This window comes from Phyllobates terribilis, unplaced genomic scaffold, assembly GCF_046119375.1.
Source record: "Phyllobates terribilis strain yellow unplaced genomic scaffold, ASM4611937v1 Scaffold_11__3_contigs__length_659146591, whole genome shotgun sequence".
Taxonomy (NCBI): domain Eukaryota; kingdom Metazoa; phylum Chordata; class Amphibia; order Anura; family Dendrobatidae; genus Phyllobates; species Phyllobates terribilis.
The window spans coordinates 346,293,197-346,309,582 of NW_027362771.1; the positions used below are offsets into that span (position 1 = coordinate 346,293,197).

A 16,386-nucleotide genomic window follows, 5' to 3' on the forward strand; every position below is an offset into this window, starting at 1 on the left:
CTGAGAGGAGACTTAATAGCTGTCTACAAATATGTCAAGGGCTGTCACATTGTAGAAGGATCATCTTTATTCTCATTTGCACAAGGAAAGACTAGAAGCAATGGGATGAAACTAAATGGGAGGAGACACAGATTAGATATTAGAAAAAACTTTTTGACAGTTAGGGTGATTAATGAGTGGAACAGGCTGCCACGAGAGGTGGTGAGTTCCCCTTCAATGGACGTCTTCAAACAGAGGCTGGACAGACATCTGTCTGAGATGATCTAGTGAATCCTGCTTTGAGCAGGGGGTTGGACCAGATGACCCAGGAGGTCCCTTCCAACTCTACCATTCTATGATTCTATTGTAGGGACAGTTTTCCTATCTTTCCTTAGTGCTTGTAGCAGTTCATAACAGAAGTAGTCCTGTGCCCTTAGCAGGGAAAGACCGCCAAAACATAATGTTTCCACATCCATGCTTGACAGTGGGGATGGTGTTCTTTGTGTCATAGGCAGCATTTCTCTTCCTCCAAACACGGCGAGTTGAGTTAATGCCAAAGAGCTTAATTTTTGTCTCATCTGATCACAGCACTTTCTCCCAATAACTCACAGAATCATCCAGGTGTTCATTGGCAAACTTCAGATTGGCCTGCACATGTGCCTTCTTGAGCAGGGGGACCTTGCAGGCACTGCAGGATTTTAAACCTTTAAGGAGTAATGTGTTACCAATGGTTTTCTTGGTGACTGTGGTCCCAGCTGCCTTGGGATCATTAACAAGTTCCCCCTGTGTAGCTTTAGGCTCATTTATCACCTTCCTCATGATCAAGGATACCCCACGAGGTGAGATTTTGCATGGTGCCCCAGATCGATGTCGATTGACAGTCATTTTGTATTTCTTCCATTTTCTTAATATTGCACCAACAGTTGTCTCCTTCTCACCCAGCGTCTTACTTATGGTTTTGTAGCCCTTTCCAGCTTTGTGCAGATCTATGATCTTGTCCCTGACATCCTTAGAAAGCTCTTTGGTCTTGCCCATGTTGTAGAGGTTAGACTCTGACTGATTAATTGAGTCTGTGGACAGGAGTCTTTTATACAGGGGATTATGTAAGACAGCTGTCTTTAATGCAGGCAACGAGTTGATTAGGAGCGTCTAACTGGTCTGTAGGAGCCAGAACTCATAATGGTTTGTAGGGGATCAAATGCTTATTTCTCACTGCAAAATGCAAATAAATGTATCTAATTTATACAATGTGATGTTCTTGATTTTTTTTGGATATTCTATCTCTCAATGTTAAAATTAACCCACCCTTAATATTATAGACTGTTCAAGTCTTTGTCAGTGGGCAAACTTACAAAAACAGCAAGGGATCAAATAATTATTTCCTTCACTGTACTTTTACATTAAAGTCAATTTTCTAAATATTATTTTCAAAGCAGAGTAAAGCAGAAGTGATCTTTTAGGTTAATTTCTTTGGCTTCACATTTACAATATTATGTGTGACAATTTATTGTCAAAGTGGTATTAGTGTATTTATTTAAGGGCTGTTCTCCTTTGTGCTGATGACACAATAGTGTGTATATTTATAAGCTGTACTCTATTTATAAGCGCTGATTTAAATTGATGATATCACAACTGTGTGTCTATAGTTGCAGGCTCTGTTCTATTGTAATGATGTCACAGTAGTGTCTTTATTTGTATGGGCTGTGCTTTATTGAAATTATGTCAAAGTATTGTGAATTTATATTTATTCCTATTAGCACTATAGTGATGACTAGTCAATATGTGAGGATGTCCCAAAAACAAGTCTGAATCCTCTTGTTTTGATGTTACAATATTTATGATAGTTTACTTGTATTGATAGGCTGTACTTTATTGGGGGACATCAGAATACTCTGTGTTTTTGTATTTATTCAATGGGGTCTGGTGGGATGATTTCACAACTGTGTTTGACTATTTATAGATTGTCACAATTTTAGGTGTTACTGTATTTATAGGCTTTGCGCTGTTGTAATGTTGTCAAATAGTGTGTATATATCTATAGGCTACAATCTATTTCATTATTTATTTTACTCACTTATATAGCGCCATTAATTTACACAGCGTGGCTCACAATATAAGTTCCCTTTCAGTACGTCTTTGGTGATGATGTCACAATAATGTGAGTTACTGTGTGTATTTAAAGGCAGCATAGTATGTGATGATTCACAATAGTAAGAGTGTTAATTTGCTTTCTTACAGAATAGGTCCAAAATTAACTATACAGAAGACATATTTATGATTTTTCTCATTACCTGTGACTGCGTAACAAGCGAACCAAGGCCTTTGCTATGACTCCAACTTCTGCTTTTGGTGCTAGATGAAAGTACAATTGCGCCACTGCCATAACCACCTGTAAAAAGATATACATTTATATATATATATATATATATATATATATATAAATATATATAAACACCCACTAAATAAGTTCTTATAAGCACTGTATATAAATAATAATTTCTTGTAAATGTAACATTATTGTAAAATAGTTGGACTTCCGTTAAACATTTGCTTTTGTTAATCCAATCTTTTTAATAGTAGATATAATAAGTCTTTCATAATATAAATTGTATGATATATTACAACAATAATGAGTATTTGTTTACTAAAATATCTTATCTTTTCTGTACGAGATAAACAAGGTGAAATATGACAAATGGCCAATAGGTATGTTCAAATACGCCCTAAGTATGACACTGACAGTACTGTATACACCAAAAGGAAACAGCTTTATTTTACCGCAGCATTGCGACTCTGCAAGAGGGGCTTGGTATTGCGAAGGAGAAGACGGTGGTCTGGGTCCATAATGTATGGCTTGCGTTTGACAACAGAAGATGGTTCTGTCTTTTCCTCTTTGCTCCCTTCATCTTCATCTGAGCCATAGAAAGCTTTCTCTGGGTTTTCTTCTAGAAGGGATTCCTGGAAGAAAGAGAAGAAACAGCAATACTAATAAAGCAAGCTAGAAATAAAGCTCATAGTGCGACATGGTTCAGCATAATAGAGGGAAGTAAGGACTCAACCCAAAATAAAATGTTGAACTTACATTATGGTTAGGGTTCAGAAACTGGGTCCTTGCATAACGTGTCAGCATGTTGATAATGACTACCTGTCCCCATTCCTCCACATCAATCAGCAGGTTACACAACTTGCGATAATTCTTATGTATCAGGTCAATGCGTTCAGGACACACTTCTTCAAAAGCCATTACTACACTTCCTGCAACCAGCTTTGGAGAACAATTAAATAATTAATTCTAATAGTTAATTATACCATATTCTGCAAGACTTAGATGCACAATAATTAGACAAGTGAGTATTATGACCATATTATCATTCTTATGCAGATTTTCCAACCCCAAGCTGTACAAACTGGAATTTGGATGAAGCAGATCAGGAGATGTGATTTGTGTAATGAGGGAGGGTGAGGCCTAAGGATACAACACCCTTTATCATGGTGTGCAGAATTAGTAGGCAGCTTGTTTTCCTAAGGCAAAATGGGCCAAAAAGGAGATTTAACTGACTAAAAAGTCCAAAATTGTTACAGCTCTTACAGAGGGAGGCACCAGTCTTGATATTGGGGGTGATCACAGAACCATCAAAAGTTTTGTTGCAAATAATCAACAAGGTCGCAAAAAATGCACTAAGAAATAAAGATGCACATTAACTGCCAAAGATTTGAGAAGAATCAAACATGAAGCGACCAGGAAGCCATTATCCTCTAGTGCTGTCATATTCCAGAACTGCAACCTCCCTGGAGGCCCAGAAGTACAAGGTGTTCAGTGCTCAGAGACATGGCCAAGGTAAGGAAGGCTGAAACCCGACCGCCACTAAACAAGACACAGAAAGAGGAACGTCAAGACTGGGACAAGAAATATCTGATGACAGATTTTTCAAAGGTTTTATAGGCCTGTGGCTGGATCAGTAACAGGCATAGATCTCCACTTCGACTCAGGCGCCAGAGGTTGGGTACTGCAATGGGTTGGTATTATTAAAGATGAGCTAGTTGGATCTTTTTGGGTTGAAGATGAAATCAAAATCAGCTCCCAAACCTGCTGTCAGTTTTAGAAAACACTTTGTTCAAGCAGTGGTAAAGGAAAAAGTCTGCATCTTTCAAGAAAACCATGATTTTTATCGAAGTACTACACTCCTTGGCTTGCCAGTAAAGGCCTTAAAGGGGTTGTCCACTATGTTCCCCCTTATAAAATAATAACGCCTATACTCACCTCCGGTGGCGGTGCTGTTCCAGCGGTGGCGGTGCTGTTCCAGCGGTGTCGGCACTGACTCTACTGGGGCTTAAATGACTTGTTATATCACATGATCCCTGCAGCCAATCAGAAGCCGCTTCACTTTCTCCTCCTTTGGACAAATCAGACATCCAGAGGAAGTGAGAGAGCAGCTGCAGCTCTCACTTCCTCCAGATGTTAGCTATGTCTGAAGGAGAGGAGAGTGAAGTGGCCGCTGATTGCCGCAAGGAGAGCCCTGGAGAACCAGTGCCAACATCGATGACATGGCGCCGGCACCGGGGGGAGCATGGGCGTTATTATTTTACTTTGTATTAACATAATGATTGAGAAGGGGTTGTCCAAGTAGTGGAAAACCACTTTAAAGACGAAAGCATAATGACATGGCCCCCTTCCTCGCCTAACCCTATTGAGAACTTGTGGACCCTTCTTAAACTGAAGATTTACCGTGAAGGTTAAATAATACACCTTTCTGAGCAGTGTCTGGGAGGCTGTGGTTGGTGTTGCCCAAAAAGTTGATTGTCAACAGATTATGAAACTGACAGACTCCATGGATGGAAGGCTTATGACTAGTATTGAAAGAAGGGTGGATATAATGGTCACTGATATCTTTTTTTTAAATGTAAGACAGGTATACAAAATACACAGTTGTGTGAATATACCCTTTTGGGCATTAATTACATTTTTCTGTTCCTAAAATGGAACAGACAGAACTGTCAAACAGACATGTGAACTTAGCCTTAAACAATCCATAACAAATATGGATTATCCAAAACAGACAATGCCTTTCACTCTTACTTATGTGAACAGAATGAAACTCACCGTGGTTTTATCAGATAAAAGTTTCTCAATCACTTCAATGAGCTGATCTTTCTGGTCTGAATCCAAGCTGCAAAAAATGTTACGGCAATGAAAAACACCAGAGAAGAAAAAGATATTTTGGGGGCATATTATGTAATCAAAAATATTTGATAGGTATAAAGATAACAAATCAACTCCTATGATTTAAAAAGGTGAATTCAGACAGAGCCTAAATCTACCTACAAATCTGATGCAAATCCCTGAAAAAATGTGCAAGTGTTACATGTGGATTTTCTCAGTGGCTACAGATTTTAGCCTTTGCCAATTCAATGGTGAAAATTTTGCTGCATATCCACAACGTTATAAGCATGCTGCAAACTGGAACATTTACACCATGTCCTAAAATCCACAGATGACACATGTAAATTGGGTTTACAGTACAGCAGTACACTAAGGACAGGGCAGCATCATCTAGGCATGCATGCCTATCCTACAACTGTACAACTGCTAGACGTAACCTAAAGTCACCAAATCCAATCCTATTGTCTAATCACTGGGCATCCCAACGTGGAGAGACCTGCCAATGACTAGAACGCAGTTTCCGCACCTCCATTCCTCCTCACTGAGGTCTTGCATGGTTTGAATGGAGCAAAGGTGGAGAACACTACTCCACCTACTATCCATAGGGTTGACAGAAAAAGCCCACTCAGCTGTTTCTGATTGGCCTATATACAGGAGCATCTCACTAAATTAGAATATCATCAAAAAGTTAATTTATTTCAGTTCTTCAATACAAAAAGTGAAACTCATGTATTATATAGAGTCATTACAAACAGAGTGATCTATTTCAAGTGTTTATTTCTGTTAATGTTAATGATTATGGCTTACAGCCAATGAAAACACAAAAGTCATTATCTCAGTAAATTAGAATACTTTATAACAACTTTATAGCTTGAAAAATGTTTTTAAAATCCGAAATGTTGGCCTACTAAAATGTATGTTCAGTAAATGCACTCAATACTTGGTCGGAGCTCCTTTTGCATCAATTACTGCATCAATGCGGCGTGGCATGGAGGCGATCAGCTTGTGGCTCTGCTGAGGTGTTATGGTAGGCCAGGTTGCTTTGATAGCAGCCTTCAGCTCGTCTGCATTGTTGGGTCTGGTGTTTCTCATCTTCCTCTTGACAATACCCCATAGATTCTCTATGGGGTTAAGGTCAGGCGAGTTTGCTGGCCAATCAAGCACAGTGACACTGTTGTTTTTAAACCAGGTATTGGTACTTTTGGCCGTGTAGACAGGGGCCAAGTCCTGCTGGAGAATGACATTTCCATCTCCAAAAAGCTTGTCGGCAGAGGGAAGCATGAAGTGCTCTAAAATTTCTTGGTAGACGGCTGCGCTGACTTTGGTCTTGATAAAACACAGTGGACCTACACCAGCAGATGACATGGCTCCTCAAACCATCACTGATTGTGGAAACTTCACACTAGACCTCAAGCAGCTTGGATTGTGTGCCTCTCCACTCTTCCTCCAGACTCCGGGACCTTGATTTCCAAATGAAAATGCAAAATTTATTTTGCAATTACTTAGTGTGTCAATGACTGCCTTCTGGACATCTGTCAAGTCACCAGTCTTCCCCATGATTGAGGAGCCTATTGAAACAGACTAAGGGACCTTTTTAAACGCTTAGTAAGCCTTTGCAGGTGTTTTTTAATTATTTAAATTTAATGAGATAATGACTTTTGCGTTTTCATTGGCTGTAAGCCATAATCATCAACATTAACAGAAATAAACACTTGAAATAGATCACATTAGTTTGTAATGACTCTATATAATATATGAGTTTCACTTTTTGTATTGAAGAACTGAAATAAATAAACTTTTTGATTATATTCTAATCTAGTGAGATGCACCTGTATATTGAATAGGGTGACAGGGTACATGTACAACCACCGCTCTATATAAACTGCATTGTTGTTGTATAGTGAGGAGGGATAGGGGACTCGGGATGCCTGTTCTAGTGATCGGTGGGAGTCCAGCAATCAGATAGGTAATAAACCTTCATTGTGGAGAAAACCCCTTTAAGAACATTAATATTTTCAAGGATGGACAGTAATGATAAAGGATGTCTATCAAGAGATTATCATAACCTATTTCACAAAGTTTGTGTGCCTTTCTATGGGATTTTTAAGTGGTTTCAATATGTTATGACTGCCTTTATTTGCATGCTTTGTTAATAATAAAAATCATATATCATTTTTGTAAAAAAATCTTGCTGTGATATATAGATACTGGTGTGCCCTGCTTTTCTTATACACACAGTACATGTACTTATGTGTTGTCAGTAGTGTCCAGTGTTAGTAGCAGTACCCCTTCTCATTCATGGTTAGTGGCAGCCTTTTTTCCTTTTAATTTTTTAATTAGGATACACAACCAAAAATCGCTAAGTAATAGCACAGTACCAGAAAATGAATGCAAACACTAACTGAAAAGAAGTGAAATCTTTTGCAAAATCTGCATACAGCGTAAATAATATCTACCATGTCTGGACCTATCCTTAGGCCATGTTCACACGTTCAGTATTTTACATCAGTATTTGTAAGTCAAAACCAGGAGTGGGTGATAAATACAGAAGTGGTGACGTGTTTCTGTTATACTTTTCCTCTGATTGTTCCACTCCTGATTTTGGAACATATGAAATCAGAAGCAATGTAAAACCTAAAAATTTGGTTTATGTCTACTGAAGAAATGTTTAAAGATATTTTTCCAATTATCTTGATGTTACCTATACAGTTTTGGTATAGCATGTGCTGCTGTCTTTCGTACATAAGGAGACATGTCTGATGCAGCTTCTTTTATTGCAAGCATCATAATTGGCACAATGATTGGCACACGGATACTGGAGAGGACACGTAAAGCACTGGCGCGGATAAGCTGATTAGGATCCTGCAAAAGAAAACACAGTTAAGATCTGTTCACATGAAATTCTGAAACTTCCATTAGAGGTCGATGTTAGCAGGGCTCCTGAAGTATATATTTAACGGAAACCTAAAGCTTATCTCTTTGTATAGGTTTTCCCACAATAAACTCCCTGACAGATTTTGGCAAGACAAAAAGTTTTGTCGCCCACAGAAAGTAATGTGATATTCAAACAAATAATTATCTTAAAATACAGATGTGTTGCATAACATTGGTGAATGAAGTTGTGGTGCTATTAGAGTCATATTTAATATTTTGTGTGACTTCCATGAGCTTGAAGGACTGCATCCATGCGGTTCAACAATGATTCATGCAATTTATTAATGAAGTCATCAGGAATAGCAAAGAATGCAGTCTTACATGCCTCCCAGAGTTCATCTAGATTCTTTGGTTTTGTCTTCCAAGCTTCCTCTTTCATCCTACCCCAAACATGCTCAATGATGTTCATGTCTGGTGACTGGGCTGGCCAGTCCTTGAGCACCTTGATCTTTTTTGCCTGGAGGAACTTTGTTGTAGAGATGTATGAGATGGAGCACCATCCTGCTGCAGAATTTGAACCCTTTTATGATTTGGAATGTAAGCGGTAGCTAATACTTCTTGATATTTTAGGCTACTGATATTGCCTTCCACTTTGCAAATGTTTCGCACACCCCCATACTGAATGTAACCCCAGACCATGATCTTCCCACCACCAAATTTAACTGTTTTCTGGGTGTATTTTGGATCCATACCAGTAGGTCTCCTGCAGTATTTGCGGCGGCTGTGGTGTAATTCTACTGAATATTCATCAGAGAAATCCACCTTCTGCCACTTTTCCAGCATCAATCTGTTTAGCAGGCTATGGGACTTTGCAAATGCCACACGGTTTTTTATTTGCCTTTTGTTTAGTGCTGGCTTCTGGGCACTGATTCGACCATGGAGGCCATTTCGAGACAGAATCCTACAAACTGTTCTAGTTGACACAGGGACTTGAGATGACCAGGCCTGTTGGAGCTCTGCTGCAGTGGAAGAGGAGCTTGTTTTGGAATTTCTAACCTGCAAACGTTTCTCCTGAGCAGTTCTCTTGCGGGGTCTGCTGGACCTGGGCTTGTCAAACACATCTCCAGTCTCTTCAAATCTTTTTTTAATTCTTTGTACTTGACGCTAAGACACATTAAAGATGCCAGCCACCTCTGCAGTGGATCTGGTCTTCAGCCTCTTGATAATCAAGGCTTTGGTCGCATGGTGGATTTTTGGCATGATGTCAGAGCTCAAGTTGCAGTTCAAGTGAAGGTCTGGGGTGCTGGGTTTCTTTTTATACACACCCACTAATTAACCGATCATTTACTGAGCACTGGTGAGGATGTAAACTAGGATTGGGTGCATTATATGACCAGGCAACAAAACTTTTGTCTTGCCAAAATCTGACCATTCTGTGTTCATTAAATGATCAATATTTCAGCATTGATGCCAATTTATTTTCTTAACCTAAACCAAATTTGGGAGGGTTTCAGCTTTCAAAAGAGTAATTTATAAAACCAATGGATGAACTTAACGTCAGGTTATAAGATTTTATTTACATAACATGGATAAGCGACATAACGTCTGTCAGGGAGTGTAGGTACACAGCGAAGTACATTGCTTGTACTATGCTTTTCAGCAGCAGAAGGGAAGGAAGGGAGACACAGATTCTCTACTTCGTGGGTAGGCGGAGCCCCATAGGATAGTCACCTCAGATTGGAAAATGACGACCGGCCCCTTCAGTATATAGGCTCCTCCTACTCCCATGTTCATCAGTCTTTTTATCTGAGGTCTCAGAGGATAGTCGCTGCTTCGGCAGCTCCTCAGAAGAGTTTGTTATGTTACCCCCGTGGTCTAGAGGTCTCTGGGGGTCTCGGCGCTGCTGAGACCCCTGACCCTCCCCTGGCAGCTCTGTGTACCCCTTGAGGAGGTTCCCACTTATGCCTGCCGGCCCCGGGGGATACAGGGCGCTCCCTGGCGGAGGCGCACACCACACATCTGAGAGGGTCCCTGCGTGCTCCGCCATAGGGGGGAGCAAAGGGCCATGGCGCCACACATCCCTGAGGATCCCTGTGGCGTTCAGCCGGGTAAGTGCTCTTTGGTCTAAAGAGTATCTTTGACGGCTACGGCAAGTGTACTGCCTGTGTGTTTCTTGTCTATTCCAGACGCTGCCTTGACTGGGGAGCAGAGACGGAGGCCAGTAATTTTTATTTGCGCATGCTTTTTCGTTTTTGCTTCCTGCCTTCATTGAGGCAGGAAGCTCCCTGTATTTGCACGCGTTTCCTTGCTTTTATTGACTTGCTTCCTGCCTTCATAGAGGTAGGAAGTTTTCTGCCCTCGTTTTTTGAATAAGCGCGGGCTTTGGCGGGGGGCGTGGCCTAGCGGGCGTGGCCTAGTGGGGGCGTGGCTTAGCGTCTCCTGGCTTCCTGCCGTCATTACTTAGACAGGAAGTGCTTGGTTGAGCACGCGCTGGCAGTCCCTGCTTCTCCCTCCGGCGTCCAGCGGCATCTCCTGCTCTCTGCTCCCCGTCCGTCCGTCCACACACTCAGGAGGAGCGGTCGCCGCAGTACCGGTGAGTCCCCTCTGCCTCTGGCAGAGGTTCGTTGTCAGTGCTGTCACTTCGGCTACCTATTAGGAGTCCTCGTGAGCACTGCCGCTTTCCCTCCTAAAGCTATTTACTCCACTGACCTTTTTAGGCAGCGTAGTATTATAGTTGCTGTGATGTTAACCCCTTCTGAACAAGTGGAGCTTTAGGGGAAACACATGGTGTTTAAGGGAATTTCTCCCTTTGATTTTTTGCTCGGCATTTCTGGGGTAGCTCTTTTCTAAAAGTGAGCTTTAACCCTTCAGAGCCTGACGCATATATATATAAAAAAAAAAAAAAGTGAAGCGACACACTCAGGAGGAGCGGTCGCCGCAGTACCCCCTCTGCCTCTGGCAGGGGTTCTTTGTCAGTGCTGTCACTTCGGCTACCTATTAGGAGTCCTCGTGAGCACTGCCGCTTTCTCTCCTAAAGCTATTTACTTCACTGACCTTTTAGGCAGCGTAGTATTATAGTTGCTGTGATGTTAACCCCTTCTGAAAAAGTGGAGCTTTAGGGGAAACACATGGTGTTTAAGGGAATTTCTCCCTTTGATTTTTTGCTCGGCATTTCTGGGGTAGCTCTTTTCTAAAAGTGAGCTTTAACCCTTCAGAGACTGACGCATATATATATATAAAAAAAAAAAAAGTGAAGCGACACACTCAGGAGGAGCGGTCGCCGCAGTACCCCCTCTGCCTCTGGCAGGGGTTCTTTGTCAGTGCTGTCACTTCGGCTACCTATTAGGAGTCCTCGTGAGCACTGCCGCTTTCTCTCCTAAAGCTATTTACTTCACTGACCTTTTAGGCAGCGTAGTATTATAGTTGCTGTGATGTTAACCCCTTCTGAAAAAGTGGAGCTTTAGGGGAAACACATGGTGTTTAAGGGAATTTCTCCCTTTGATTTTTTGCTCGGCATTTCTGGGGTAGCTCTTTTCTAAAAGTGAGCTTTAACCCTTCAGAGCCTGACGCATATATATAAAAAAAAAAAAAAAAAAAAGAGTGAGTTTTGAAAACAGGCTGTGCAGCTTTTACACTTTTTTTGCCATCCTTGTTGTACATCCTGGCATCTGGTGTGGGTGGCATGTCGGATCAGGGGCCTGGGAGTGCGGATCGGTCTCCTGATCCGTTTCAGGTTCAGTCGCACGCCTCTGATACACTCAGGCCTTCTACTACATCAAGTTCAACGCTCAGTGATGTTAAAGTGGAGGCGCTCACTCGCTCCATTGATAGTCTCTCTAGTCTCCTGGGACAGTGGGTGTCAGCTAGATCACACCCAATGCCACGAGGTAAAAAGCGCCACAAGACTATGGTGGCGTTGTCTCCCTCGCAGAGCGCATCAGAGGCTTCGGATTCACCAACAGATTCGGTTGATGAAATTTCTGAGTCCGAAGAGGAGGATCAACAGGATCGCTCTGTTTCTCTTTCAGGTCGTGTAGATGGGCTTATTAAGGACATGCGGGAAGTATTAGAGCTGTCTGAAGAGCCGACAAGACCGTCTAGGTCGGCCCGTCTGTATCAGAAGACGCGCCGTGTTCGTTCTACATTACCTGCGCATGAGGAACTTAACGAAGCGGTGGAGAAGGAGCGTCAGTGTCCGGATAAACGCTTCAGAGGAACGCGTTTTTTTTTTTGATGCCCTATATCCCTGTGCCAAGGAGATGGTTATTAATTGGGTTCCCTCTCCTGAGGTGGATATATCTCTGTCTCAGCTGACCAAGTCTTCCCTGCTTCCTGTTAAAGGGAGAGCCAATCTTCAGGATCCTTTGGACAGAAGATCGGAGTCAGCGGCGAAATCCATCTATGAAGCCGCAGGTCATGGTTTCCAAGCGGCCTTGGGGGCCATGTGGGCCGGTGAGGCTTCTCTGCGGTGGTTGGATCAGCTGCGTGCGGCGTGGCAGGATGGGACTTCGCGTTCAGAAGTGGAAAAGCTTTTTCAGCGAATGGAAGAAGCTATGTGTTATGGCAGAGATGCAGTACTGGACACTGCTTCAATTCTATCCAGGGCTCAGGCTTCGGCAGTCACGATTAGAAGAGCTCTGTGGCTTAAACAGTGGACCGGAGATGCGGTATCTAAACAGGGATTGCTTAGTCTGGCATATAAGGGCGGTCAGCTCTTTGGTTCAGATCTTTCGGAACTAATTGCCAAAGCTAAAGCTAAGGATGTTACTCTGCCTGGGAAAAAGGCAGTGGCATCCACAGCCAGCAGGACAGGGCCCGGCAGAGGTCTTCGGTCCTTTCGGGCCAGGGGACGATTCAGTCAGCCTTCTTGGAGATTGGGTCGTCCCTCATCCTCCGGCAGATCCGCCCAGAAATCTCGTACTCCCTGGAAGCAACGGTCCCGTCAGGACAGACGGGAGGTTGATAAAAAGTCCGCTAAGGCTGACTGACGCCAGGGATCCCCCTGAGGGCTCTCGGGTGGGAGGTCGTCTGCTACAATTCGGGTCGATCTGGGCATCCCACATAGCAGATGCCTGGGTGACACGGGTTATGTCGGCAGGCTATTTCATAGAGTTTCATTCTCTACCTCCAGACAGGTTTCGTCTGACGGGCATTCCGTCCGTGCCAAGACTGGCTGCCGCACTGTTTCAGGAGGTCGACTCTCTCCTACAGCAGGGTGTGGTGGTTCAGGTTCCTCCAGAAGACCAGGGAAAGGGTTTTTATTCCAACCTTTTTGTGGTCCCCAAAAAGGAGGACAAGTTTCGTCCGCTGCTGGATCTCAGGGATTTGAATATTTACGTCCAGACACGGAAGTTCCGCATGGAGTCTCTCCGATCGGTGATAGCGACCCTGTCGCAGTACGATTTCTTGGTGTCGATAGACATCCGCGACGCCTATTTGCATATCCCTATCGGCAGGGCTCACCAGCGTTTCTTGCGTTTCGCTATAGGTCAAGCCCATTACCAGTTTGTGACCCTACCCTTCGGGTTGGCCTCAGCTCCCAGGGTTTTTACAAAAATTCTGGCTCCTCTCATGGCGCTTCTTCGAAGACAGGGGGTTACGATCCTCCCCTACCTGGACGACCTGTTCATAGTGTCACCCACAGCAGAGGAGGCAATAACGGCTCGCGATCTCTCCCTTCAGTACCTGATGGACTTCGGGTGGCTGATCAATTGGAAGAAATCGTCATTGGAGCCAGCACAGTCCATTCTTTTCCTGGGGATGCAGTTCGATACAGTTCGGGCAGTTGTGTCCCTGCCTCCTGTCAAACAGACGTACCTTCGTCTTCTGGTCCAGGCTATGAGGTCGGCGCTGTCAATGTCCCTTCGGGAATGCATGCGCCTTCTGGGTCAAATGGTGGCAACTATGGAAACAGTACCGTTTGCACAATTTCATTCCCGGGATCTCCAAAACCTTATTCTGACCCATTGGGATCGATCGCTAACTTCTCTGGATCGCTCGGTCATTATCTCCCGCAGGGTGCGAGAGTCTCTTGGATGGTGGTTACGTCCGGAGTCTATATCCGTGGGGAAATCCTTCCTTCCCCCGAGATGGTCGGTGGTGACAACCGATGCCAGCCGGACAGGCTGGGGGGGAGTTTGGAACGACCTCTGGATTCAGGGGTCTGGTCGCCAAAGGAGTCGTCTCTCCCGATCAACATTTTGGAGTTGAGAGCAATATTTCTCTGCCTCCAACATTGGACGGTCTTATTAAGCGGTCTACCGGTCCGGATCCAGTCGGACAACGCTACGGCTGTCGCGTACATCAACCACCAAGGCGGGACGAGGAGTTCCAGTCTCATGTCGGAGGTCTCTCGGATCCTGGTCTGGGCCGAGTCCAAAGTTCCAGCAATTTCTGCAATTCACATTCCAGGGGTGTTGAATATCTCGGCGGACTTCCTCAGTCGCGAGCAAGTGGACCCTGGGGAATGGAGTCTCCATCCAGAAGTGTTTTCTCTGCTGTGTTCCCGTTGGGGGACTCCTCAGGTGGACTTGATGGCATCCAGGCTGAACGCCAGGGTTCCGACGTTCATGTCCAGGTACAGGGACCCGGAGGCGGTGGCGGTGGATGCTTTAGTGGCCCCGTGGGGTCAGTTCAAGCCGATCTATGCGTTTCCGCCGATATCCTTACTGCCTCTGGTGATCCGACGGATCAAACTCGAAGGGGTATCAATAATTCTGATAGCACCAGACTGGCCGCGGAGGACATGGTATTCGACGCTGGTGTCTCTTCAGGCGGCACCTCCGTTTCCGCTGCCCCTTCGCCCGGACTTGCTCACTCAGGGGCCCATTCGTCATCCGGACCTGAGGTCCCTTCGTTTGACGGCGTGGCTCTTGAGACCGAGATCTTGACCCGTCGCGGTTTTTCGCCCGAGGTCATTGCTACCTTGCGGGAGGCCCGGAGTCCAGCTACGTCCAGGATTTATCACAGAACTTGGGAGTCTTTCTATTCATGGTGTTCTGGATCCTCAAGAAACCCGAGGGTTTTTTCCATCCCCAACTTCTTGGCCTTTCTGCAATCTAGTCTGGCCAGGGGTTTGGCAGTAAGTACGGTGCGGGGACAGGCTTCTGCTCTTTCCGCACTTTTTAGGAAGGCTATTGCCTCTCGCAGGGATGTTCGTTCTTTTTTTCGCGGAGTCGCACGTCAGTTTCCGCCACGGAGGGCAGTTGTGGCTCCATGGCGGCTTAATCTAGTCCTGGAAGCCTTTCAGCATAGGCCTTTTGAGCCTATGGATTCTGCTAAACTTTTACTACTTTCTTGGAAGGTGGCCTTCTTGGTGGCAGTCACCTCTTTGAGAAGGGTATCGGAATTGGCAGCACTTTCTTGCTTACCTCCTTTTCTGGAATTTTTTCCGGATCGCGTGGTGCTTCGTACTCGTGAAGATTTTTTGCCTAAGGTAGTGTCACAATTCCACATTAATCAGGACATTGTGTTGACTTCGCTTTGTCCAGGACCTAAGAATCCAAGGGAGCGGGCCTTGCACTCGTTGGACTTAGTGCGGGCATTGAAGTTCTATCTTACGATCACTCAAGGTTTTCGGAGGTCGGACTCTCTTTTTGTAATTAAGGCAGGTCGTCGGCGTGGTCAACGTGCTTCCAAAGACACGATAGCTCGGTGGATCCGTTCAGCTATCCTGGAAGCGTACCGGCTCAAGGGCGAGCCTTGTCCGGTTAAAGCTCATTCCACGAGAGCCATTGGCTCATCGTGGGCTTTTCGTCAGGGGGCCTCGGCAGCGCAGCTCTGCCGGGTGGCCACCTGGCGCTCCGTTCACACCTTTACTAAGTTTTATAAGGTGGACGTAAGTGCTTCAGCCGATGCGGCCCTGGGACGCAGGGTCCTGCAGGCGGCGGTAATTTAAGTTATCCCTTTATTTAGTTTTCCATTATTTAGCGCGGTTTCCGCTCTTGCCTAAGTTTTGGGGTATGGAAGCTTCTGCCTCTATTTCCCACCCTTAAGTAGGTACTGCTTTAGGACGTCCCACGAAGTAGAGAATCTGTGTCTCCCTTCCTTCCCTTCTGCTGCTGAAAGACGGATTTTGGTAAGAACTTACCTGTAAAATCCTTTTCAGCGAAGGAAGGAAGGGAGACACAGCACCCTCCCAGGGCAGAAGTGTGTTGTTGTGTTTCTAGATGCAGCGCGTCTCCTTCCTGATGTCGATCTTCTGGACTGGGTTTAGCGCTCTACGGCTCTCCTTCCAGTTTCGCCAGCTCTACACAGTTGTCAGGTCCAATGGGGTATGCCTAAGACTGTGTGTTTCTATTACATAACCTGTTTTCTCTCATTTCTGAAATTTCAGAAGGGGATATGTTGTTCTGCTGGTTGGTCTGCTCTTC

At 44.5% G+C, this 16,386-nt stretch overlaps 1 protein-coding gene across 4 annotated transcripts in view; it reads right to left on the reverse strand.

Moving 5' to 3' along the window:
- The window catches only part of AP3B2 (adaptor related protein complex 3 subunit beta 2), a 127,152-nt gene that overhangs the window by 75,059 nt on the left and 35,707 nt on the right, over positions 1 to 16,386 (reverse strand). For all 4 annotated transcript variants that reach the window (XM_073652851.1, XM_073652854.1, XM_073652855.1 and 1 more), the window contains exons 5-9: positions 7,842 to 8,002; positions 5,081 to 5,147; positions 3,062 to 3,244; positions 2,758 to 2,937; positions 2,271 to 2,368 (exon numbers count right to left, since the gene is read on the reverse strand). In XM_073652851.1, coding sequence (XP_073508952.1) covers positions 2,271 to 2,368; positions 2,758 to 2,937; positions 3,062 to 3,244; positions 5,081 to 5,147; positions 7,842 to 8,002 — 689 coding nt within the window. The remainder of the gene's footprint in view (positions 1 to 2,270; positions 2,369 to 2,757; positions 2,938 to 3,061; positions 3,245 to 5,080; positions 5,148 to 7,841; positions 8,003 to 16,386) is intronic.